Source organism: Schistocerca nitens, chromosome 3 (assembly GCF_023898315.1).
Source record: "Schistocerca nitens isolate TAMUIC-IGC-003100 chromosome 3, iqSchNite1.1, whole genome shotgun sequence".
In the NCBI taxonomy this organism is placed as follows: Eukaryota; Metazoa; Arthropoda; class Insecta; order Orthoptera; family Acrididae; genus Schistocerca; species Schistocerca nitens.
The window spans coordinates 843,701,672-843,726,701 of record NC_064616.1 but is presented as its reverse complement, the minus strand read 5'-3'; the positions used below and the strand labels follow the sequence as shown (position 1 = coordinate 843,726,701).

The 25,030-nt window shown below is 40.4% G+C and overlaps 1 protein-coding gene across 2 annotated transcripts in view; it reads right to left on the bottom strand.

The window, feature by feature from the left end:
• LOC126248867 (toll-like receptor Tollo) overlaps nt 1-19,013 on the bottom strand; it is a 150,467-nt gene extending 131,454 nt beyond the window's left edge. For both annotated transcript variants that reach the window (XM_049950311.1, XM_049950310.1), the window contains exon 1: nt 14,763-19,013. In XM_049950311.1, coding sequence (XP_049806268.1) covers nt 15,168-18,968 — 3,801 coding nt within the window. In that variant the 5' untranslated portion in view covers nt 18,969-19,013 and the 3' untranslated portion in view covers nt 14,763-15,167. The remainder of the gene's footprint in view (nt 1-14,762) is intronic.
• Nucleotides 19,014-25,030: the final 6,017 nt, after the last annotated feature.

Sequence of the window (25,030 nt, the reverse complement as noted above, 5' to 3'; positions counted from 1 at the left end):
CATGGAGTAACAAGCGAGCTGAACGGTATGCTTTGTTAGTTCCAAGCGTCTTGTTCTAGACATTTTCTGACACGAGTATGCCAAACATAACTGATAAATGTAAGTTTCTCACTTGACGTTACAGATAAGTAACTCTTGAATAATGACTGCCACGTACAGTTCTGAGGATTAACTGTTTAAACAAGAGATTCTGATTCAAGTGTGTTTTATACATGCGCTCATGTCTACACTGGAAACATTATGGAATGAATGCTTCTGTAAGAAAGTTAAGTTTTTGGAAGGAACCACACACTATTACCATTATGTTTTTACTGAAAAAAATGCTTGGGATTCCACGTGAAGGTGGAATGAATTGGTTAGGTGATCGACACGTGGTAAGGACACTATGACATAGTAACTCCATCGGTAAAGCCCTGATGTGTTAAATCTAATTTCTGATGAGTGGTTGTTTTACTTTATAAAATGACAAGTTGTCTTAATAACATACATGTTTCCGTGGTTGCGTTTATTATTATCAAAATTTCCGAATTCCAGTGACTATTTTTACTATGTATGACTAGGTTTAAGAATTAATTATCACAGTATAATGCTAAAAGTGTTCCTGTCTTACATCAAACTGCCGAGATTTCCAATCTAGGGAGTAACGCTCTGCATTTATCAATCAAATGAATAATGAATGATCCCAGACTTTAAAGGTCTGGATCGTTAAAGTGCACAGCCTCACTCAAAGGACGACACACAGCCTGAGTTTGATTAAAGCCACTATGTTTACAAATGAGAAACAATCCTTACAGCGTATCCTGTTTAGTGCAATAAAGTTAAGTAAACATTGATCGGTGACAAATTATAATAATGTGTAGTGACATCACACATACCTCTTTAAGATTTATAACGTAGCCCACGAACCACTAAGCGGCAGAAAACAATCGAAAAAATATGAAAAAAATGAAATTCAAGTGGACTGAAATAATGGATGGAAATACTGAGATTTTTGTCAAAAAGGTCATTATTTTCGACAGTCTTCTGTGAATAATGCTACATAAAACCCTGTTGCAGTGATTTATGAGAGTCGAATGCATACCAGCTGATATGTAGTGATAAACGACAATACAGCTACAAGGTAAGAAGTAATCTTTAAGAGAAATCTTTTACGTTGTGCTTATGTTCCGTACGGTGCGTTGAATGCGAACTTACTGAGCATTGTACAGTACTTATGCTCAAATTTCAGATCCATTCCTTTGCCGTATTGTATACTAAAACAACTTAAAATGAGTAAATCTTGCCAAAAAATACGAAATGTCTCTTCAGTTTTGTTCCCAGTGCAGTTATTAAGGTGTAAATAATACTGACCCTCAAAAAATTATTTTTGGGTCTCTTGAGTATACATGGTGGCGGTTTTATTTTGAAAAATCGAAATATGTCAAAAACTACACATCGAAATACAAAACGGAAAAATACATTTTCAGTAATTGCAGAAATGCTCTCCGGCTATACCAATACTGATCCCCCGCTGCAGCCCTAGGGAATGCGACGCCGGTAATTTTGAATCTTAAACCAGAACATAAAATTTTTGTGGCAAATCCGACCTGTACGGAAAAAAAACATAAGTAACTTTTGTAAATATTACTTTTGTTGTTGGGTGACAGAGGGCGCTGTAGTCAACAAATAGCACAACTGAGCTCCTAAACGATATTATTTCGAGAAAACTCCACTGAATAAAAAAGAGAACCAGACTTATTCAGTAACTGTGAAAAAAATTTGTCTGAGGTACGTCCTCTCGCTTCTCACCAACAGGGTGCTTGTTTGTGACAATTATTTCACAGTACGTGCTCAAAAATGTCGCCGTCAACTTCGATGCACTTACTTATCCGCACGTGGAATGATTCGACACAACTAAGAACTCTTCCCGATGTAATCTGCTGACATGCATAGGTGATACGCTGAATCATATTATCTCAGTTTTTGGCACTTCACTACAAACTTCCGTCTTCTAGTAACCCCACAAATAGAAGTGATGGAAGTAAGATCTGGCGATCTTGTAGGACAAGTCAAAGCGCCGCCTCTTCCGACCCACTGACGATTTTACGTGCGATCTAATGCTTCCCGTGTTGCTACAGAATAATAAACTGGGTAACCATCATGCTGAAATCACACTCTAATGACTGCAAGCAAGGATGTTCGATATTTATCAACATTTAAGTTGCCATAGATAAAGAATGGTACAATGAGTTTGTCACCAATTATTCCACACCAAATATCCACATTCCACGGACATTGATGTTCAGCTTGGCGTAACCAGTGTAGGTTTTCCACAATCCAATAATGCATATTGTGTCGATTAATCGTACCGTGGTTTGTGGATGCCGACCCGCCTGAGAGCAATACTCGAGCAAAGAAATTGGGGTACCTCTACATTCACGGAAGTCACCACTGGAAAAATGTCACTCGGTTCTGGAAACCATTGCCATAAAGTTCCTGATGGAGAGTAATATGAAATGGATGACATTTTCTACGCTTCAAAATCCGGCGGACTTTAATCTAAGACCCGATTCATGACATAATTGCCGAGTGCTGATGTTGTGATTATGATTCACTACAGCTAATATCGCAGTTTCATTATTCTCTCCAGCAAATGTTCTTAGAGGATTCCTTTTTTGTTGTTTTACAGTTCCCTCGATGGGAAACTGGCGAATAACCCAACGAAAAGAAGGGCGACCTAGAACCCTGTTTTGCGAACGTCTATAGTAAAAGGTTAGAGCATTATCGACATTCCTGCCCCTTTCTCCGTAAGCATAAACCACTTCTGAATTCGAACTAATACACAATTCGGTAGTGAAGGAACGTACTTCAGAAATGAGAGACGACACGCACGCAATGAGATCAAGTCAAATAATGAATGAATGAATATTTTAAAATAGCTCCATGAAGAAAACTTCAAAATACTGAGGCGTTTTATGTTTTGGATCCAATTCATTTTTGTTGAGAGAATACTGTTTTGGAACTCAATTGTGGTATTTGTCAATTACAGCACCACCTTTCGCCTAACGACTGAACCAAACGAAAGATACGTATTATCCCCGTAGAATTCGAATCTACAATAAAAGTGGGATTTTCCTATTTAAGATTTCAAAGCTAGTCCACGCCCCACCACCTAGGGTGGGGTAGGTGGGGATCAACATTACTATCACTAGAAAGCATTTTTAAAAATTCTGAACACGCGTTTCTCTTTTTTTATCACCCGATGTGTAGCTTTTTCTCAGCCATCTTTGGGAATAAGGTGAAATAAAAACTAGTTTTACAAATTTGCTACTTGCATCTGCTACTTAAAATTTTAGAGGATAGTATTTGGTGTACAGTTCTTGGAATTGGAAGTCTGTATACAGTTTAGTCTGAGATACGTTTGTTAGCGGATTTATTAATCACATGCGATGAAGAAAATGCCAAAAAGAGACAGTAAGGAAAACTTGAAATACAATGTTCGCAAGTTGTATTTGACATCTGAATAAGTTGAATCAGGAAAGGCTAAACAAACACACAGATTTGATTTTTAGACAGTTAGGGTAAAATGATTGCAAATACAAGTTATCCCATTCCACTTCTCATAGTAAATAGTATGTTACGACTTTCCAGGACCTTCTTAAGCACTAAAATATTCTTCAGTGTAAATTCTGATCAAATGGAAATTGATATTCGTGAGAGTAGCCCTTAATTCTCATCTATATTATTGTATGGACTCGCAATAACAAAAGAGACCTAACGTCTACCACACGCAGTGAGACAAAATATGAAGTTTAAGAGCTCTTTCTCTTTCGATAAAAAAACAAGCAACAGATAGGTGTTATTCACTATGGGGATTACATGAGTGGAGGTTGCGTGTGACAATGAACCAGTGATATCCGTTTTAAGATGTACCTCACATTTCTGAGAAGTTTCGTTTTCTACAACTACAAGAGTAAAAGATTCAAAAAAGCATTAAAGCAATAGTTTGTCACAGTAGAAACTGCTTCCCTTATATGACTGTTGCTGTGACACTATAAGTACAGTACTGAGAAGTCAGAAGACATCAGCAGAGGAACTACTGAGATTAATTATGCTATACAGTTGTTCGATTCCAGTCTTGTTTATTTTTAACGAATAAGGAACTCTGTTTCATCTACAGCAGCTCATAATTTGAATGAAAACAGTGAGGAGGCAAAATTTTGTGCTGCATGTATATTTTTAAGTGTTACAGCATGAATTGCTCTGAACATTTATTAGAAAACTGGACATTTGAACATTAATGGGCAACCAGAGAAATTGTTTACAGGTTGCGTATGAAGTCAGGTAATATACAACATAAAACGATAATTGCGATCGATCATAGTGACGCTGTAACACTCCCGTGGGACACTATTTCTGATATCAGATAGTCTCAAAGTGTTTTAAATTTACTTGGTGTTGAACACGTAAGCACAATCAATTGTCACTTCGACGAATTAATATCGTCCTTGTGTCTGTACAACAGAGACCACAAAATTATAACAGACTTCGGGTGGTGTCTGTAAATCAATAGATGATGAAGTAATCATGTAACAAAAGTGCAATTAGTTGTAAGATACGTTTGCAGTGTTGTTCTTATACGATTAAATAGCATTCTGAAGTCCAGTTACTTATAGAAAAATTCGAATGTTTACAAAGTACTAGTTACCTTCCTGAACACAAGCTTCATTGTCTTAATTAACAGAAAAGCATAGCTATTTCCGTATTATTCCTTAATAACTGAGTAGGTTTTGAAGCAGAGGGTTTTAAATAATACGATGAGATCAGATGCTGAGCCATCCAACTTCTAATATGGAGCATCACGAGCATAAAAATGCAGTACGACGTCATAACGTGAATTTTTCATTCTGGATATGTACTAATTTTTCCACTAACTTCTTAGATCTCTACAAGTAACCAGGGAATTTTGTTAAGGGAAAACAATACCCAAATTAGAATGAAGTATCAGCTGAAAACCCATGCTCCTCTCGCTCCCTAGTCACGATAGTTAGCCTAAGTCTTTGTCATGCTTTTCTTGTTACGTGGATACACATTTAACTTTCCTTATTCGACTTAAAGCTTAGCTGTCTTCATGATTTTCCTTTGTATTTAGTAATGTCGTGGGTTTGTGAAGATCCTAATTGTCGTAAACAGCTATGACGTTCTTCGTGTTTAAAGTTGGAAACTCTCTGGTTTCGTAATATGTTCTGAATACATTCATTATAAACAACATTATTATGATCTGTAAATATTACTGTAGATATCAGAGATGTGGATTTTTGTTGCAAGACCTATAGATAAAAATAGTTCAGACTGGAATCAACCAGTGCAGCTCTTTGACGTAACCTCAGTTTACAGCAGAGCCAACTGATAGTCTGAACATTTACACACTATGGCTCCCCTGCCGTGGTACAACGAATGTATTTATGGAATTTGGAGCAGCTCTATTTTGCAAGTTTTTACAGATATTTACTTGTAATCGAGGAAAAGTGATGCTTAGTCTTTACACATGATTTAGGTATTCACAACCATACAGAATCTGCATACTACATAATACACAACTTACTTCCATCACACGACAAATTTGCAAAATTTCCGTCACACATGATAGTTTGTAAAACTCCTGTACTAAGAAATGTCATCGGTAGGTCTATAATAATTTAGTTAGAAACATAGTACTACTGTCCTGTAAACACTACCACTAAAGCGCGAAAAGGAATTGTCTGGAACGTACTGCGCCATGTCGCAACTACACCCACTAGCACTGACAAAAATAAGTATAATTTGAGATACACTTTCCTGAACACTTCTTATGAATATTAGTGACAGTCGTAGTAAGTGATCGAAAACGATCAGGAAAAGGGAAGAAAGCACTAGCACAAGAATTATAGTTCAGAAGAAAAAGAAACCCTTAGGCTGATTTCACTTCAAACGAATGAATAGTGACACTGTTCTGTCATATCAAAACCTCGAGAAGGAATTTACCCAAAATAGGTTGATGACACTTTGTCATCTAGTGTCAATAAGCGATGGATCAGAACCATCGAATGGAATTTATAATGGTGTTACTTGAACGATACATTTCACCCTCAGTTACTTTACTTTCGATTTCTTGGGATGTAATTAATTTGGTTTTAATTGTTATGCAAAAACAGACCAACAGACTAACAGATCTGAAAACGAAGAAAATTGTTTTCGAGATTTATTGGTAATTAATGGAAGTTATGTGCGTGCTAGCGGAGAAGTTATGTATAAGGTTCGGCGTAAAGTTGCGAGTATGCAACTTAGCCGTTAATTGAATCGATATCTCTCAGAGATGATAATCTCAGGTGTTATTTTAAGCGGTTTGCAGTAGCCGTGTATTTCTACTACGCTCTTTACCTTCGATACACATTTGCTGTATAGAATATGAGTATCAGAGCAAAACTCACTTTCGCTGAAAACTGAAAGTGACCCAGCCCCCTTACCGCAATGTTACGGGGAATTTGGTCAGTGTCGACAGAGACTCATTTAACATGAGCTTGGAAGGTATTAACGGTTGGCACGATGGACTAATCCTGTGAGTTATGATCTAGGAAAATCTTCGAAAACGTGAAGTAGGCTGGTCGGGTTCGATTTAATTCCTGCGTCCTCTACTATTATGTTTAGTCCTGCGCGTAATGTCGTCAGCAAATCAATGACTGAACACAAATATCTAACAGTCTGAGGAAACAAAATCGGCGTATCTGTTTTCAAACAATAAGTTTTGAATGTTCGGTGGTGAAAGTAAGACTATAAATCTCACAAGGCTAGATTTAAACTGAGTTAGTCGTAGAATTATTTTCTGTTATTAAACATGATTGCTACCTCTGGCAATGACAGCTGTATGTGCGATATGTCGGCCTGTATCGTTCTTCGGATTCCAGATTAAACTCTACGTTCCTTCCTAACTGACTTAGCCGATTCATAATTAAGAAAGTGTAAATGGTCTAGCACTGTCATTTTCCATATTTCTTAAAGTACTGAGGTAGTCAAACAATCTTCCTTTTTGTCTCTTAGGTTTCTTGGTGTGGTCAGGCACTGTGTGCACATGTACAGGGGAAACTCAAAAATAAGTGAAACTTTCTACACATAATTGTGTACGTATTTGTCATAATGTTATGAATCTATACATGATTTTTTCTGAAAAATGCCAGTCAACAAAGTTTTTATATAAGGCCATTTACGCACTCAGTAAAACGCGTGTATATTATTACATGAGCCTTTTTTCCAGTAACGATATAAGAAATACATTATACGTGCTACTGTTAAGAAGAATATTCATTTACGAAATGTAGTAGTAAATTCTTAGCTATCAGGTGATGTTGATGGTACTCAAATAGGGTACTCACTAAACTGTTTTCTTTTTTTAAAAAATACGTGATACATTAGCTTACCTATTAAACTAAACTTGTGGGAAGACTAGTATGATAACGACGTGTGTACCGCATGTGTTTGTTAAATTATTTGGCACTCAACTGAAATTGCACTTCATTTCCGAAATATGAATCTGCGCTACATCAGAGAAATAACTCCCGAAAAGAGTATTTGTTCTATTACCTGCGAACTAAGTACCTCATATAAAAGGTAAAATACTTTTAGTATTTTTACTTAAACGAGTTGTAATTCTGTGTGAGCAGCTCGATTACAGCTATGTGTGGCGTAACCATTTTAACCGATTCAAGGGAAGTTTTATCTCCATTCTGTAGCGGAAGAGCTCAGAAAATTGTAATAGATCCTTGATGCATCGGCATCGCTGAAGAGAGACAGTGCACCTAAGGAGTACATTACCGTATCCGATTCCACTTGAACTAGGTATATTGTGGATAGATCAGTGCACAAGGTGTGGTAAGAAATCGTATTTCGCTCCTTAAACAATGTGTAATACGTTTTTGTATATGATACATGGTACTTGCCTACTAATAAAAATTCTCGCTTATATCACCATAAATTAATTATATCTCGTTAAACAATTAATAAGAAAAGTTGTAGTTTGCATTTTATTTAATTGCATCGGCCGGGAGAAAGCTGCAATAGACGCTTCTGTTCCTCAATCTGAAGTTACAAATACCACGCGCAGGTTTATGAGAAACTGTCAGTTACAGATTGTCAACATTACGTTTTCTAATTTGTTGTCTCAAGCTCCTTGTCTAAGAATCTGAAACATAGGTAATTTTTCCCTTTGTAATTTTGTAAATCTGTACATAAAGACGATTTAGGTGATGCCACAATCATACGAAGGGGTATATATTTGGCAGACACTGTGAAATGAAGTTGTCGCTAGAGAGAAACCGTTAAAAGATATCTATATAACGTCGTTACCTGACACTTCAAAACTCTGTCAGCAGTGTCTATCATTCTGTAGATGACGCTCTTCGTGCTGTTTGAGACGTTTAGTTCGTATATACTACTTTAGTTATTTAACATAAAATAGAGAGAGGAGATGAAGTTGCTTCAGTTTAAAACTAAGTAAAATACACGCCGTTGCTACTAGAATAGCGTTCTCGTAAATGCTAAACGCCGAGAACAGCAAATGTGTCTTTCTTCCTTGCGCATGTATTGAATAATGATATGGCAGGATACAACAATACTCTCTTTCTCAATACGTAAATAATAAGACTCCGTAAGATTGTTCCAAGTTAACGCTGAGGAAATGCAACAAGGCAGAAGATGAAACGTATTTATTACAGCGAATGACCGTGACACATACTTCCATTCGGAACGTCAGTCTTAAATGTTATAAATGAATTATATGAGGACTAAAATATATCATAAAGATATAAAGACTGCCTTTGAACCAATATTTCTGCACGAAGTAAGAAAATTCCTGCTTTTTAGCATACTGTTCTTCTCAGTCAGAGTTGATCTATTACTTGTTTTGCTTCGTAGTCGTCACGTAGACAGCACTTTGCAAACATAATGTTCAGAGAGATGAAAGAAAAATATATTTTCGATGTACTGCCACTTTTTGCTACAATAGACCCGTTCTAAAATCGCAGTTCAGAGTCGTGAACTAGCGCAAGCCATAGTGGCATAGTTTAAATAAAATGAAACAACACAAAGGCATCAATTGGATCGCCATTAAACTTATTCTTGCCACGAATTGGCCGTAAAATTTGGAACGAATACATCTTAAATGAGAAACTGATCAACAGCTGAATGATTACTATTTTCTTCTTGCTGTGACGCTCACAGGTTACATCCGGTCTGTATCGAACTGTATTATGTAACTCCACTGTTAGTATTTTTCTCTTGTCCTGTCACCTTGCCTCTGCCATTTCAACTTCGAATAATAATATCAAAGCATTGTACTGGGAGAAACATTACAACGAATTAATATTTAGGGACGCCAACTTCTCAACTTGTGTCAATCGTAAATGAGATAATGCTACGTTATTTCAGTCGGTTAAAACTGATAAAAATAAAATAAAATCTGCAGGAACGCACTTGGACCCAAATTTTGGTAGGAAAACGCGTCCTTAAAGGTATTATTATGTAAATTTAAGTTAAAAGGGACACACGAATACATTACATTAGTAATTTAATTTCTGTTCAAAGTACAAACTGAGCTGTTAGATATAGACGAAGAAGCATACAAAACAGATGCAATATTTTTATACTCATCAAAAAGTTACGCTTTACTGCACTCTTAAACTGAAGCATTGTATAGTACGCAGTTTCACATCAGTGGTTCGAAATAGGTTCAAAAAATGTCTTTATTGATATTTAAATATCCAGAAACTAAATCTACTAATCACATCTGTTTGCGCATAGGGCCTTATCACAGATCATCTTTGAGGAAGCCGAGAGCTTGGAGCTGTGACATCAGTTTTGATGTTACTGATGATGTGTAGCATCGTTGTTCTGTCGTATTTTTATTCATTCGATGTTAGGTTACCTGTGCAAAGGAGTGCTGCTCGTGCATTATATAATGAAGAGCAAGCGACAGGTAAGCAAGGCAACACTCTGAACATTTTGCGGTACTAACGGACGTCAAATGTCTGTGGTAACCACACAATATTTCTTTATTAGTGCCTGCTTTCCTGAAGAAATAACAGGCAGTCAGACTCGGATGAGGTGGCTCTCTCTGAGCACTATGGGACTCAACATCTATGGTCATCAGTCCCCTAGAACTTAGAACTACTTAAACCTAACTAACCTAAGGACATCACACAACACCCAGTCATCACGAGGCAGAGAAAATCCCTGACCCCGCAGGGAATCGAACCCGGGAACCCGGGCGTGGGAAGCGAGAACGCTACCGCACTGAGGTGGCAATTTTTACTTTTAACGGGAGTGGAGGTGCGCGACGCTAGAGGCATCTGAACAAATCCTAGTGGTCCGAGAAATATGTTACAAGCTACGGTTAAAAAATGAATGGAAAAACTAGCGTTAACTTATGCACTGTCTTTGAACCTTCAGATCATTGCAACACCTCATTCTCTCAACAGATATTAGTCAGGTGTTAATCGCGGCAGTATTGGAACGCGTCCAGCTCTTGAAGTACTGCGACTACATTATCCTTTGAGGTTACTAACCTCAAAACATTGAGATGCATGAAAACAATCAGACAGTCACGTAACAGCATACAAAGAGATATTAACTGGAAAATGCACATAAAATGAACTGGTGGGGAAATAAATATAATTCACTAATCACCATTATCGTACAAACTGGCCCTTCATAAAATTAACGGGCGTTTTATTGTAGGAACCTTGCTAACAAACTAAACACAAACGGACTAAAGAAGAAAAATGTTTCTTCACAAGTATCTTTCAATTATTTTAAGAATAGCAGTTGATAAATAGCTAGATAGACGGTAAAAAGCGAAGATATATAATCTGCATCGTATTTTGTTCTGAAATGCGTCATGACAGTGTCAGATCACATTGATCAGTTTTCATATGAAAATGGTGATTAACTCTATACATTAGGCTTAAAAATTATGTTGAAATTCTGTTGTTAAAATCAGATGCGGTAATGACGTCGACTCATTATCATGCTTTATTCAATATGGAAACGTTAAAATTCCGAGTACGGTATACAAAAACATTATACCGATGATTGGTTGTCCTGACCATTACTGTACAGCAGCCGCCTGAAGTTAAATTCTCTGTTCTAAATCGGAAACGACAAAGAACAATAAATGATGAAATGTCGTAAATTTAGTGGTTGGTAATTGCTTCACATTACATAACATCTGATACACTTGGCCGCGATCATGGTGCTAGGATATTGTGCAATGTATTTATTTAATTTACGACATGACTTCACAAAATCACTGACTCTGATTGCGGATTTACGACTTCATCGCCACTAATCTACAAAATTATGCTACTTCGTCTGACTTTTTATGACGAGAAAAGCATAACTTTCGTAGCGCCAGAGACGTCTGCGTACATTCAGTAGGCCACCTGAATGTGTCAGAAGCGATGTTCAGGAAAAATAAATGGCAAGAACTGTGCTAATTCATGCACTGCCTTCGAACATTCAAGTCGCAGTGATACAAAGCTGTGAGAGTTGAACGTCGCTCTTTCCACGGCTATTAGTCAGATGCTAATCGTGGCACTATTGGAATCCGTCCAGCTCTAAATGCATTGCGACTGAATTACCCTTTGAGGTTACTGACCCCAAATATTGGGGTGTATGAAAAAGACCTGACGCCGGAATGGCTTGTCATACTTCCATTCTTAGGCGATATCACGTTTTTGTTACAAATGTCATTTACGTGTTTTTTATAGAACACGAAGAAGAGAAAGATTTTTCAGCTCTGGTATATGACTGTCATCAGTAATAGTCCCACTGAGAAGTGTTTTGCTTATAAAGAAAGGTGTGTGGCAGCTAACTATTAGGTTCATGTTCCATTATTATTGAGAAAATTTAATATATCTTCTCCTAATATTACATGTTAAGCGTGATGTAATCTTCGATATTGTTTGTATAAGTACAGCATTACGAAACATTTTTCTTTCATGATATTAGTTTTCATAGCAACTTACAGAAAAGGAAGCAGGCTATTGTGGAAAAATACAGTGCATAATCACTGTATCTCCTGAAATAGAACATGTATGTATGATACAGACCAAAATGAAAAACATTTCCACCTGTGAGAACGATTATTTCAGAGATAAAAGGAAAACCGTATCCCAGTTCTTTGGTTGTTAACCAGCTTTATATTTTCCCGGAACTTCTTTTAAATGAAGTGCAAAAAATTATCCCTAACAAAGTAAAATTAACAACAAACTTTTTATAGAAGTATGCTCAGTATTCAGTTGCTGACTATATACTGTCGTGTAGGTGCTGGTGCTGCATAAAAATTTTTGTTCTGCTAGTAAGTGTGAAAATACAAGTTACTTCTTGCATTGAAGTAAAAGTAGCAACTATCCACTGTGCCTGATTGCTGTTTTTGCTTTTTCGTTAATATTAACCTGTACTCTGCATACTGTCTGTTACCATCATTTATTCAATCATAAGAAAATAAACCACCTGCTTAGTTACAATCCTTATGTTAAATGAACGTTACAGTCAGACATTAAGTGCTTATTCGTCACTGTTTTCAGATACGAAAAAACAAAGCAATTAACTTTTAACGTATTTGTTAAAATAACTGACCTTACAAACTTGAGAACACTTGGGAAAACCTGGTCAAGAATAAATGTGACGTTTCCCCGAGTTTATTACGCTTTCTGCTCTACATTGTAAGGAAATGTACCAGACGTGCTATGTAAGAGTAAGTTATGAATAAGTTGCAACACACCTGTGAACTAATGTTTTTAGTTCGGGATTAATTCACTGTTAAACTGAGTATATGGTTTCGTCGATCAGTAATAGGACTTCAACATGAGCGGAAATTTTTCTCTTCATTGTAACGATAAATTAGTTTTAAACTCCTGTAATAAGTGAAAACGTTAAGGAGATTAAAACATATGCGTTCTAATAAATCTGTAAGTGAAATATAATTAAAAATAAATTTTAGGGCTCTTGTGAACGAACAGTAATTAATGTTGTTTGAAAAGAATCCGATAGTGTTGCGTTCGTTGCCAAAATAAGTACAATTTCTGTGTGCGTGAATTGGGAGTATTGCTCAGTCGCATTGCAATACACAAAGACAAAAGAGTTTCTCTGGAATCTACCTACTCGATTTTTCGTATAAAAGAATAAAACAAAACTATCAGAGCGAACATTACCAGAAACGATTGACTTGTTTCTATGACGTATCCAGCAAAAAATATTTCTCACATTAAAAGAAAAACTGAAACATAAAATGCTTTTCACTGGCAAGTTTTTATTCTAATTCATCAGCAACTATTAGCAACTAAATTAAAATGAGTAGACGGAGGTCTTTCAGAAAAATCAGACGAGCTCAGGTTAATAAAGGAGGAATCCTCTAAGTTTTCTTTCGGTACTGCTGTGTTACGTGCTTGTTGTACGAAAACGGCAATAGTTATACAACAACCTATACCTATCAGAATGAACATTTTTAAGCGCAATTGTCTAAAACAGACTGTATATACTTTGTGTAAGTCGTTCCTACTTGAATTCCTACCCCAAATGTGGACGAGGAAGATTCTCCATTCCATTCTGCTGGAAACTCCAACGCCGGGTAGGAACAGCAACATCCGAGTCTAAAGGAGTTCGACTCAAAAACCAAAAACCGAACATTTGACTGCATATTCTCTTCAGAAATGTCAGCAATGTTACTATTAGAAATAATGTGAAAGTTGTTAAGAACTTTTATTATGGAAAACACTTTTGCCAGCTAAGCAAGATGATTTCATTTGTGGAGAAACACTTCATATACTATTTCGTTTCTATCAAACTAAATAATTTTTTAAATGTGGAATATTATTAGAAAGACTGTTTCATACGAGAAATTTATTCCCATGTACTATCAAAGATTATACATGGTACAAATTAAGAGCATTAATGTTTATTTCGTCCGTTGCGCATGTATGTGCTCAAGTTATTATTTTAAATACATACATATAGACGCACATTTAATTAAAACGTAATTTCACTGTATTAAATGCGCATAACGTATGGTAGAACGTTCTCAGTGATTTGATACAGCGTAAGAAAACGTTATACGTTTTAAGCCATTATTTAAATTCTCCTGTACTTGTTCAAATACTGGATACAGATGTTTTGATAAATCGTTAATGTTAATATTTTGTAATTAAGCCGTCACCTAAACCTGTTATCCTTTTCTTCAGTGGAAAACAATTTATCGAGCCGTTGATAGCCAATACGACTAAAGTGGAGAAGACAAGCTACGTTGTTCAATAAAAGCTGTAACTAAAAAGAAATGGTAGACGCTAACAAGCCTAAGAGTTTTTAGAAGAACTCATAAGAGATCATTAATAACGAATTGAATAGGATTTAATAATTGTCCACTTGAAAAAATAAACAATGAGGCATTTGTATTATCAGGGGATTTATTCAACGCATTAATCCCATATCAGCAAGCTGAAGTATGTATACGTACAAAAATCTGCATGTAATAAAATACTATAATTTAAACTGCGTTTAAGCTAACAGAGTCTTTCCGTGGACAATGTCCTTTCGCAATGCTTATAATATCTGGAAACACAGAAGAAAAGCTAATTCATCAGCATCATCTGCTTGAAAGAGAATCAAAACAGTACAAAATTATCACTGTAATCTAAATGAAACTTGGAGTAACATTACTGGAATGTTGAGTTAAACAGTAGACTGTTGTAACTTACATAGAGATGACAGGCGACCGTTGAAAGCTTGAAGTCGTATAGCACCATAATCACGAGAATTACATATCATTATATAACAGATTTATATATGTGTATACATAACAAATCACTTTAAAAAATATAATAAATTACTGATTTGGTCAACACATTCGAACCACGTTTATCCGCCACTATTTCCGTTCTCAGAAGTCGATTTTTATCTTACACTGTTGATGGGTAGCTACTTGTACCGCGTACCAATACTGTACTCGCGTTCACTCGGATGCGATCGTCTCGTCTGTACTCCGAACACGCTATCACAACCGAAAAACAGACCGCAGCACGAGCGGCTGGCGGCTGGTTAACTAGAAAGTGCAGTCTTCTGCGGGTCGTACCGAACTATGTACACGATTGCAGTCGAGGCCGTCAGATGTGTATGGCGACGGAGCGGGCGTTGGCGTTGTTGGGCGGCGCCTGGTTGTTGTGCCGGTGCATGGCGTGCACGTGGTTGTTGGTGCCGCGCGTCGACGGCTGCGGCTGCAGAGGCACCGACGTCGTCCTCCGCCGCTGGTTGTTAGGAACGTCAGGCAGCGCGAAGCGCAGCTTCTCCCAGAAGAACTTGTCGCCCCACTGCAAGTACGTGTTCGTCTTGAGGTAGAGACGAATGTCGGGGTCCAGGTCCTTCTGAGGGACCTCCCCAAGCAGCACCACTATCAGCCGGCGGCGCCTGTCGCGCAACACTTGGTGGTGCGCCGACTTGAACTCGAAACGGCACCACTCCGACCGGATGAAGTTGTCCGACAGCACCATGATGGTTCGCCGCGACGATTCGACTGCCTGCACTATCGTCTCCCCGATGTACGCGCCTACAGGGAAGTCTCTGTAGTGCAAGCACAACTTATACGGCGGGTCTCCGTGCTCCAGGATAGGCGCGAGTTCCTCAGCGACGAATGCCTCGTCCTTCGAGCTGTAACTGACGAAGGCGTCGAACAGTTTGTCGCGGTCCTCGTGGTCGATATCGGAATGCCTATAGAAGAGTCGGATGCCGAACCGAGAGTGGAACCACACGCGCATCTCTTGACGGAAAATGAAGATGAGTAACACAGTCAGTACCAGCACTAACAGAACGCACAGAGCGGCCACCAGTTGCGGGATATAGTCCTGGATGGCCTGCTTCTGAATAACAGTTTTCGTTGCCGTAATATTGGCGGCTGTTGTCTCGTTAGCGTCCACCGCACCGAAACAAGGCAGCGAGCTGTTGCTGAGGATGTAATAGCCGTCGGAGTCTGGCGCAAATCCGATGTAGTCGGCGTCGTCGGAGAAATCTTGCGTGTCATTGGCAGCACCAGACCGCCGGAAGCACTGCACCCTGCTCGCGTCCGACACTATCGTCTCAGTCTTTAGCAGATAGTCCTTGAAGCTCTCCGCGTAATCACAGTCACACTGCCAGCTGTTGTTAGATAGCGTGAGTTCTGTCAGGGAAGCGGGCAGCGTCCACACCGCGTAGTGGCTTATCCGGTTGTTGTCTAATTTCAGAACTTTCAACTGCCGCAATGGTGAGAACGTGCTGTTATGGATCGAAGTTATAAAGTTCCGGTGGAGATACAACTCTTTCAGGCTCTCCAGGCCATCAAATTCGTATCCTCTGAGCTCGCGCAGTCTGTTATCTTCCAGGTGAAGTAACTCCAGCTCTTTCAAACCGTTGAATGTTCGATTATGGATAATTTCAACACCGGAAGCATTCAGGAACAGAATCTTCAGTCTCTTACGTCCAATGAAGGCGTGACTTCCGAGGCTCCTGAAATCGTTGCCATCCAAGTAGAGCTGCGTGGCATCCATCGGTATTTGTTCAGGAAGCTGCCCATCGTAGCCGGAGCTAGCACAGTTAACGGCATTCGCTGTCCAGGACTGATCGTGATAACAGGTGCAATTAGTCGGACACGTCATTTTGCAGTCGCAGGCGTCGAAATCACAGCAGTGGCAAAGGGCGAAACAGTGGAACTCATATTTGCAGAGAAACTGCTTTGGAGAGGCTTCCGTTAGCGGCATGTACGTCCGGCCACGGCTGTAGAGAAGCTTACAGTGAATACTGTGTAGATCCATCACGCGAGGCTGGTTACGTGTGCCACGGTTATCCACATTTATTCTTTGCAGCCAGTCCATTGTGCAGTCACACAGATACGGATTCCCACTAATGTAGAACTCTGGTAGCGGACGAGAATTCGGCACCGTCGAAATACGAAGTGAGTTCGGATTGAGGTTGGTAATTTTGTTGCCGAAGAGGTCGACGCGTGTCAAATTAGGCTTTTTGAAGAACGTGTAGGACTGAACTTTGGTTATCAAATTGTCATTCAGATAAAGAAGTTCCACACTGTCAGGAATAGAACTGCCGGTTACTTCTGTCAATTTATTTGAACTCGCATCAAAAGTGCTAAGATGAAGTTGACTTTCAATTTCGAGATAGTTGCCGAGCTCGGTTATCTGATTAGCGTGAATGTCGAGCCACTGGAGTCCGGTGGGAATCAGAGCATAATCGAACCATTCCAGCTTATTGTCCGAAATATTTAACCAGATGAGGCGTTCCAACTTGTTGAAAAGACCGTCTATGTTTGTCAAATAGTTTCCATCGAGTCTAACAGCCTGCAAATTCTTGTTGTTGTCAAAAGCACCGGATTCGATACCATAAATTTTGTTCCTCGACAGATTCAGTATTTTGAGCGCCGACATTCTATCGAAAGTGCCCTTAGTTATGTTTCCGATGTTATTGTCCGTCAAACGCAGGCCGTACAGGTGCTGCATATCACTGAAACTCGAATTTGCTATCTCCGATATGTGATTTTCGCCAAGGTCGAGAGTCCTGAGCATAGGAACGTCTAACAACACCGAGGGCACTGCAACAAGGCTATTCCCGTTGAGATGTAAGTCCTGTAGGCTGGAGCTGTTCTTCAGAGCTGCCGGATGGATGTTGCTGATCAAATTATTGTCGAGGGATAGCAAGCTGAGGACGTACAGGCCGTTGAAAGTGTAGCTTTCGATACTGACGAGTCTGTTTCCAGATAGAAATAACGTATGGAGGTTGTACAGCGACGCGAAGGTATTTTCAGGGATGTTTTCGATGACATTTTCTTCCAGTCTGAGGATCTGCAGTGAGTAGAGATCACGGAACACGGCGGTCTCGAGCTTGGCGATGCGGTTGTGGGAGAGGTTGAGAATGACGAGGCGTACCAGGCCGGAGAACGTGGCAGAATTGACCCATTCGGCGGTGAGCTCGTTGTGCGATAGGTCGAGGACCAGCAGCTGCGACAGGTCGTTGAAGAGCCCGGGGGCGAGCACGTTGACGGAGTTGTTGCGCAGGTACACCTCCTTGATGTCTCGCGTGTCGGCGAACAGCTCCGGCGGCAGGCTGACGAGCCGGTTGTCGGCGAGGTGCAGCACCGACAGCGAGGACAGGCCCTCGAGAGCGCGGTCGGCCAGGAAGGAGATGGCGTTTCCCTGCAGGTTGAGCGTCTGCAGGCGCGACAGGCCGGAGAGCGCGGACGCGGGCAGGGCGTCCACGCTGTTGTTGGACAAGTCGAGCTCCCGCAGGTTTCCGCCGCAGCGCTCGGCCGGCCCGGGCCCGGAGGCGGCGCCCAGACCGAACTGGAACCTCGCGACGTCGCGCAGCCTGTTGCGCGTCAGGTTGAGCACCTCGAGGCTGTGCAACGAACAGAAGACGCCGACGGGCAGGCTCCACATGTTGTTCTCGGCCAGGTCGAGGCGCTCGAGCAGGCCCAGTTCCGAGCTGAAGGCGTCGCGGTCGACGTCGAGCGTCATCGCGGCCCAGTCGGTGTTGTGCGTGCGCAGCGTCAGGTTGCGCAGCTGGCGCAGGCCGCGGAAGGCGCCCGCCGACAGGTTGCCTATCTTGCAGAACTCGATGACGAGCTCGCGCAGCTCCTGCAGCGGCCGGAAGCTGCCCGTGCTGAGCGAGCTCTGGAAGAAGAGCACGTCGGAGCACTCGAGGCGCAGGCGCACCGTGTGCTGCGGCTGGATCACGCTGAAGTTGGTGTTCTCGAGCTCGCTGTTGATGGTGCGCAGTCGGCAGTCGAGCGCCACATCCTCGCCGTCGTCCAGCACCACCCACTTGCACTCGTCGGGCGCCTGGTAGCGCAGCGCCTTGCTCAGCGACGCCGACAGCACCCCGAAGATGGTGCCGAGCAGCACGGTGAAGACGAGCGGGCTGGGCTGCATGGCGCTGGCGCTAGCTGGGCGGGCCCATGCCTGTGCGTGGCAGCGCGCTCGCCGGCACTGGCAGCACACCGCCGGCCGGCGCGCCGTGTCCTTGTGGCTTCTTGCCCCCACTCCGCGAGCTTCCGACGGCCGCCGCCAGGAACCGCTGCGGAGCCGCGGCCGGCCCAGCCGCCTCAGCCGGCCGATTATTTATTCTTTTATAATAATGAGCTCGCGCAGTGTCAGCTAATAGCCAGCCTACTTAGTGCATTTCCAGAGGGAAACGAGGCGAGCGCCGCCGGCTGATGACAGAAGCCTCCGGCCCTCGCTTTGGATTGGACTGTACCGACGGCCGTCGAGTTACCAGCCGTCCCCCAACTGACGGTGCCCTCTCAGCCAAAGAGCCTCTTTCGCACCGACGCACACTTGCCGCTGCCTTCCTTCCTCTGCATTCGGCCTCGCCTTCAGTCGTTTCGACACAGAGTCCATTACCTCCTTCGGCACACGTATAGGACAACCCTCAATAACGTAAGTTACTGTGGACGGCATACTAGTAGTATTCTGTGCCGTGTCCGTCGTGACTAACGAGAAGCTTGTCTTCTGAAGCATCAAACTTATAAGAAATGTGGAAATTGCAAAAAAACTTATGCAAAGCGAATGGTATTACAAAGCTTTTAATTTATGAAAAAGTGACACTTACTTGTGAAGGTATCGATTGACTTTATTGAACTCTGTGCTTAATATTATATTTGATGTAATAACAGAAAAGGTTTATATCGGTAACTGGTAATGGCCACCGCTGGCCATCGTCAGAACTACAAAAGAAAGGCGAGATTATCCATTGTACTATGTCAAGTCCACGTGGTCAGGGCAAAGTGAAAAAGTAAAGTGGAAATTATCTTTCATAACGATTGCAAGGCACATCAGTTGGTCAGAAATGGCTCTGAGCACTATGGGACTGAACTTCTGAGGTCATCAGTCCCCTAGAACTTAGAACTACTTAAATCTAACTAACCTAAGGACATCACACACACCCATGCCCGAGGCAGGATTCGAACCTGCGACCGTAGTGGTCGCGCGGTTCCAGACTGCAGCGCCTAGAACCGCTCGGCCACTCCGGCCGGCCATCAGTTGGCCAGCAAGTAATGAATTTTCAGACTAGACAAAACACAGGCCGCCAATTTTATGAGAGGAAAATTATGATATAAAACGATATGAAACCTTTTTTCTGACTGTATCAAAGCAAACGTTTTAATATCATCTTTCGTAAATGAGAGTTTTACAAAACCTGCAACTGTGTCAGTGATGATTTAAATAACTGAGTCCTGCAGCAGTTAGGTCTTTCCATGCATAGTACGAAGCGTGATGTCTGCATTAGTGTTGTTTATGATTAGAGACACAACAAAAAGAGACGACTGCGGAGCAAGAGAACAGAGGAATACAAAATGAGAGTAAGTACCAGAAACGCGTCGTGTTACTCATAAAAACGCTTAACTGGTGCAGTATTTTATTTTTTATACCATAATAACGGTTACTTTTATGAACCATGTCGATAATCTTGAATTATTAGTTTGTTCGGAGTCTACCGATTTTGTTTGTAAGAACCGTTTTCTCGCAGCTAGAAGGGACCTTAATATGTTTTTATAACAAGAGAGTGAATCACTGAAGTTAATGAACTTTAGAATTTTAGCAGTGAGTATTCAACAGCTAAAATACGCTTATTCGCCGCTAGAGTGCCTGTGAGGAAGAAAAATGAGGGGTTAACGAACTGTCGACGACGAAGTCATCAGAGAGAGGCTAGGATTACCGAAGGAAATTAGCTGTGTCTTTTTCAGAGGAGCCGTTGCTTGCCTGAAGCGATTCAGTGATACCACGATAAACCTAAATCTGGCCTGTCGTAAGGGGGGACTCGAATCGCAGTCGTCCCGAAAGCGAGTCCAGTGTCGTACCTCTGCATGTTATGTCCAACAGAGCATAGTGGCCACAGTATACTATGACAGGAAGCCAAAACACAAAAACGTAAAAAATAATCTGTTTCGCTTCAGTGGAGGACGGTAGGCTATTATAATGAAAAATAATTCATTTCGCATCACGAAGAGCTTTCACATGCGTATAAGGAAATAAACCGTGGTAACGCTTGTCGGTAGCCAAAAAACGTGATAGTTAAGGAAATGAAATGTGACAAAATTATCATAGACATACAAATAAAATGAATAATTCTGAAATGAAGACCCTTACAACATTTAGTTGTTATCTTACTAAGGTTTACGTGTAGTAGTTCAGCGTTGTAAAGAGTCTGTAAGACTTTAACACAGATGTGATATTTTTTCTATATTTTCCTTAAATATTATCTAATTTTGTAACTATAAAAACAATGGATTGTCTGTTATTTCGAAGTTCCGCTTGTATCTGAAATAAAATATGTTTTTATATTCAATGGGAGTTCCATAAAACGAATTTAAAAATCTTAGAATTGTATGAAACAAATAATACACTGTGTTACTGTCGTTAGGGCTGCAGTGACGACAGACTGGGGAAAGTTAGGTATTTCTGTATTTGGCCAACAGTAAACTAACGGCAGCAACGCCTCTGGGCACTGCGTGTGTTTGGTCAGATACAGCGCGCTCTAAGCACTGCTGTACCAGCCACGAAATCGTCTGCAAGTTTGTAGCTCCTACAAGATGAGAATCTGGTCCATATAAGACCAAATGCGTAATTTAGGAGGCACAGTGGAAGCGACAGATGTGGGCAGATGAATTAAGCTTCATATAACTTCAAGATTCTGCACCACAATAGTTTGTCACTAACCAGGTGCTTTAGTAATAAGTAGAGCTAATGGATCATTGTCGCTGACGCCAATACCGTCGTCTTAAAGGCATCGACAATATGTAAGGCTATCAACTATAGCTTAGAACTTTTTTAAGGTATACTCGGTGAAGATTCAGTGGTTTTCTTTTTGAATTTAAATAATAATGATGTTCGTGTAAAATTCTAGTTCTCCCATCTTGTTATTAACCTCAGGCGTTTTTATCTAGACTAGGATGCTGCACCTTTTCTCATTCCGAAGCTTGTCGGTCCAAATCCGCATCCGGTAGTGAAGATTTAGGTTTTCCGTGATTTCTCTAAATCGCTCCAGGCAAATACCGGGATGGGTCCTTTGAAAGAGCACGCCCTATTTCCTTTCCCAACCTTGAAAACCATTCCAGCTTATGCTCCGTCTCTAATGACCTTGATGCAGACGGGACATTAAACCAAAATCTTCTTTCCTTCCTTCCTTTCCGAATTTAGTAATATATGAGTGTAGTTAGTGTGTCAAAGAAGAAATATTAAAGAAAATCTGTGCTAGTCTTTTTTGTTCAAAACGGTGACGCCTCAGGGAGTCAGTCAGTTTGTTCTATTTTACTATCAGAGACGGTACATATAATTTCAGCTTGGACGAGAGTAAAGTAACGTAAATTTAAATAAAATAACTGTGGCAAAATTAATACTATAATTTTATGGAATGTACATTTTATATTTATTTTGTGAATATGCGTTCTGTTTCACTTGACGGTTCGTACTCCGGAGTTGCAACTGTGTTGAATCATGATTGTTTTATTCAATGTAAGTATTTTACAATTACTTAAAAAGTGGATTTATGTAATTTTTGCTTAGGAATCTAATGAAATCAGCCTGTGTATGTAAATCTTACTGTGATGTAACGCAGTTTTGACTAGAGCAGAGAAATTTTGCAATTTAACGATTTCATAAACAATTCTTTGCACGTTTTTCGAAGTTAGTACACCCAGTTTTCTTTAGTAAACAGTAGCTAACACTTCTAGTTACTATTCCCTTTTTTGTTGGTGACGCGCGCTACCTACTATGCTAGCACACTTTCGTACAAATTGCTTATGTAATAAGCTGTTTAGCGAACAGCGTCTGTCCACTTGGACTAGTGTGAGCGTATTTACGAATAATTTTATTGAGTTACTGTGGGTTACTATAAAACTTCGCGATACCTTCTCGTCTTTGTCGTGTGTGACTGGCGCCGCTTTATACCATTTACTCAAAATTTATGCAAGAAGAGAGGTACGTAACTTATTTATAGAAATAAATTGTCGTAAACTTTTTCCCACTAATCACCTATTCCCTTCGGATACGATTATTGTATATTTTCTGATTAGGCTCACGCGATTACGGTCATGTTTGCAAAGCTGATTAGACTGGGGACGGTTACAAGTCACCTGTGAAATACGCGTTTCAGATGCTGTCAGATTTCACGCGTATTAGAATATTTGTTACTAAGTACACTTTAGAGAACGTACTCAGTTACTGCCTATTTGCTTACTATTGGAGTTTTAAGAGTTTGCGGAGATGCCTGTGCACAAACGAGAAGTAACAGATCTCAGCAAACATAATTCGTTGCAACACTTGTAATCTGGCTTCAGCGTCTGTGACATTTCCTTTTTTGTGTAAGATAAGGATATGCGGTGTTAAATGATAACGTAAGGACAGTAGGTATCTTCTCTGATAAAGCAAAATTGTTCGACTGTGGGACCATTTTTGTTGGCTGAAACATTACGAAATTAGCGGAAATCTTACCAATGGATCCCGTCTTATTTAGCAAGCAGCAAGCAGACTGTTTCCCGCAAATCGACAATGTGAACGCAGTACAAATTTGAAACTGACTGGGATGTTGTAAACAAGAGGGAAGGGATGTTCCGGTAGCGTTGTGTGCTGTATTTTTTTGCTTTATAGAGATGTCTTAATGATACGCCCGTAAACAGGACGGATGGTTTCTATCTGACTTTGGAATACAGTAGTATCATTTTGAATGATGTGAAATCTAACGTGTACGACTTACGAAATAGGGGATCAGATGAAATAAAGGACGTTACTGTTACACATCATTGGATTTGTCTCGAAAGCCGCTATCAGAAAATAAGTGCCAAACTATAGCATCCCACTGTCTAGCGGTTCTGGCGCTGCAGTCCGGAACCGCGGGACTGCTACGGTCGCAGGTTCGAATCCTGCCTCGGGCATGGGTGTGTGTGATGTCCTTAGGTTAGTTAGGTTTAAGTAGTTCTCAGTTCTAGGGGACTTATGACCTAAGATGTTGAGTCCCATAGTGCTCAGAGCCATTAGAACCATATAGCATCCCACTTAAAAAAACATAGTTGACCTTCATATCTCTGACCCGATCCCACCTAGCAACATAAAACAAACGTCATATTATGGCCCCCGTTGTCTCATGCAACATTCGTCCCACAAACTTTTCAGCTTCTAAAAAATTTTCAAATGTGTGTGAATACCTAAGGGACCAAACTGCTTAGGTCATCGGTCCCTAGACTTACATACTGCTTAAAGTAACTTAAACTAACTTATGCTAAGAACAACACACACACCCATGCCCGAGGGAGGACTCGAACACCTCCAGTGGGAGGGGCCGCGCAGTCCGTGACATGATGTTTCAGCTACTATGGTACTTTCGGAGTGATTCTAGATGGCAATAGTTAGTGACTCACCCTTTTATAATCAGTAGCTTGTCATCTGTATAGGATTTGTGTAAATTTTGTTTTATCTGTTATTAACTTTTCTCGTGCTAACTACGTGTATTGATTCTTTCCGTGTTCATGGTGATTTGTTCCTCAATTGGCGCTATGGAACTAGAAGCTTAAAATAAAATAATAATAATATCACGTCGACGTTGAAATATGGACTTTCATCCGATCAGCGTGTGATAAAAACTGTCTTAACTTGCTATACGCTCCTCCTAAAGTCTCCTACTGTTGTTCTTCGTATAGTCATATGTTCCTTTAAGCAAACGTTTAGATTTGTGGAGTTCGCATCCAGTTAGGGGACGCTATTTTCAGAATTACTCAGCAAATCTGAAACTCATTTACGAAGGTACTGTCACACGTTATTCGAATGCTTCAAGAACTATGTTTTCATGATGCCGAAAAACTGTGGTTCATATTTCTGCTAAGAACAGCAGAAAAATGCCATCGTCTTCTGGCCAGTGGTGCATGAGTATTTGTATAATATTTGTATAAATTTTTTTTCCAACTTCATGGACAAATTTCAGGAAGATTTTGAAGGACATT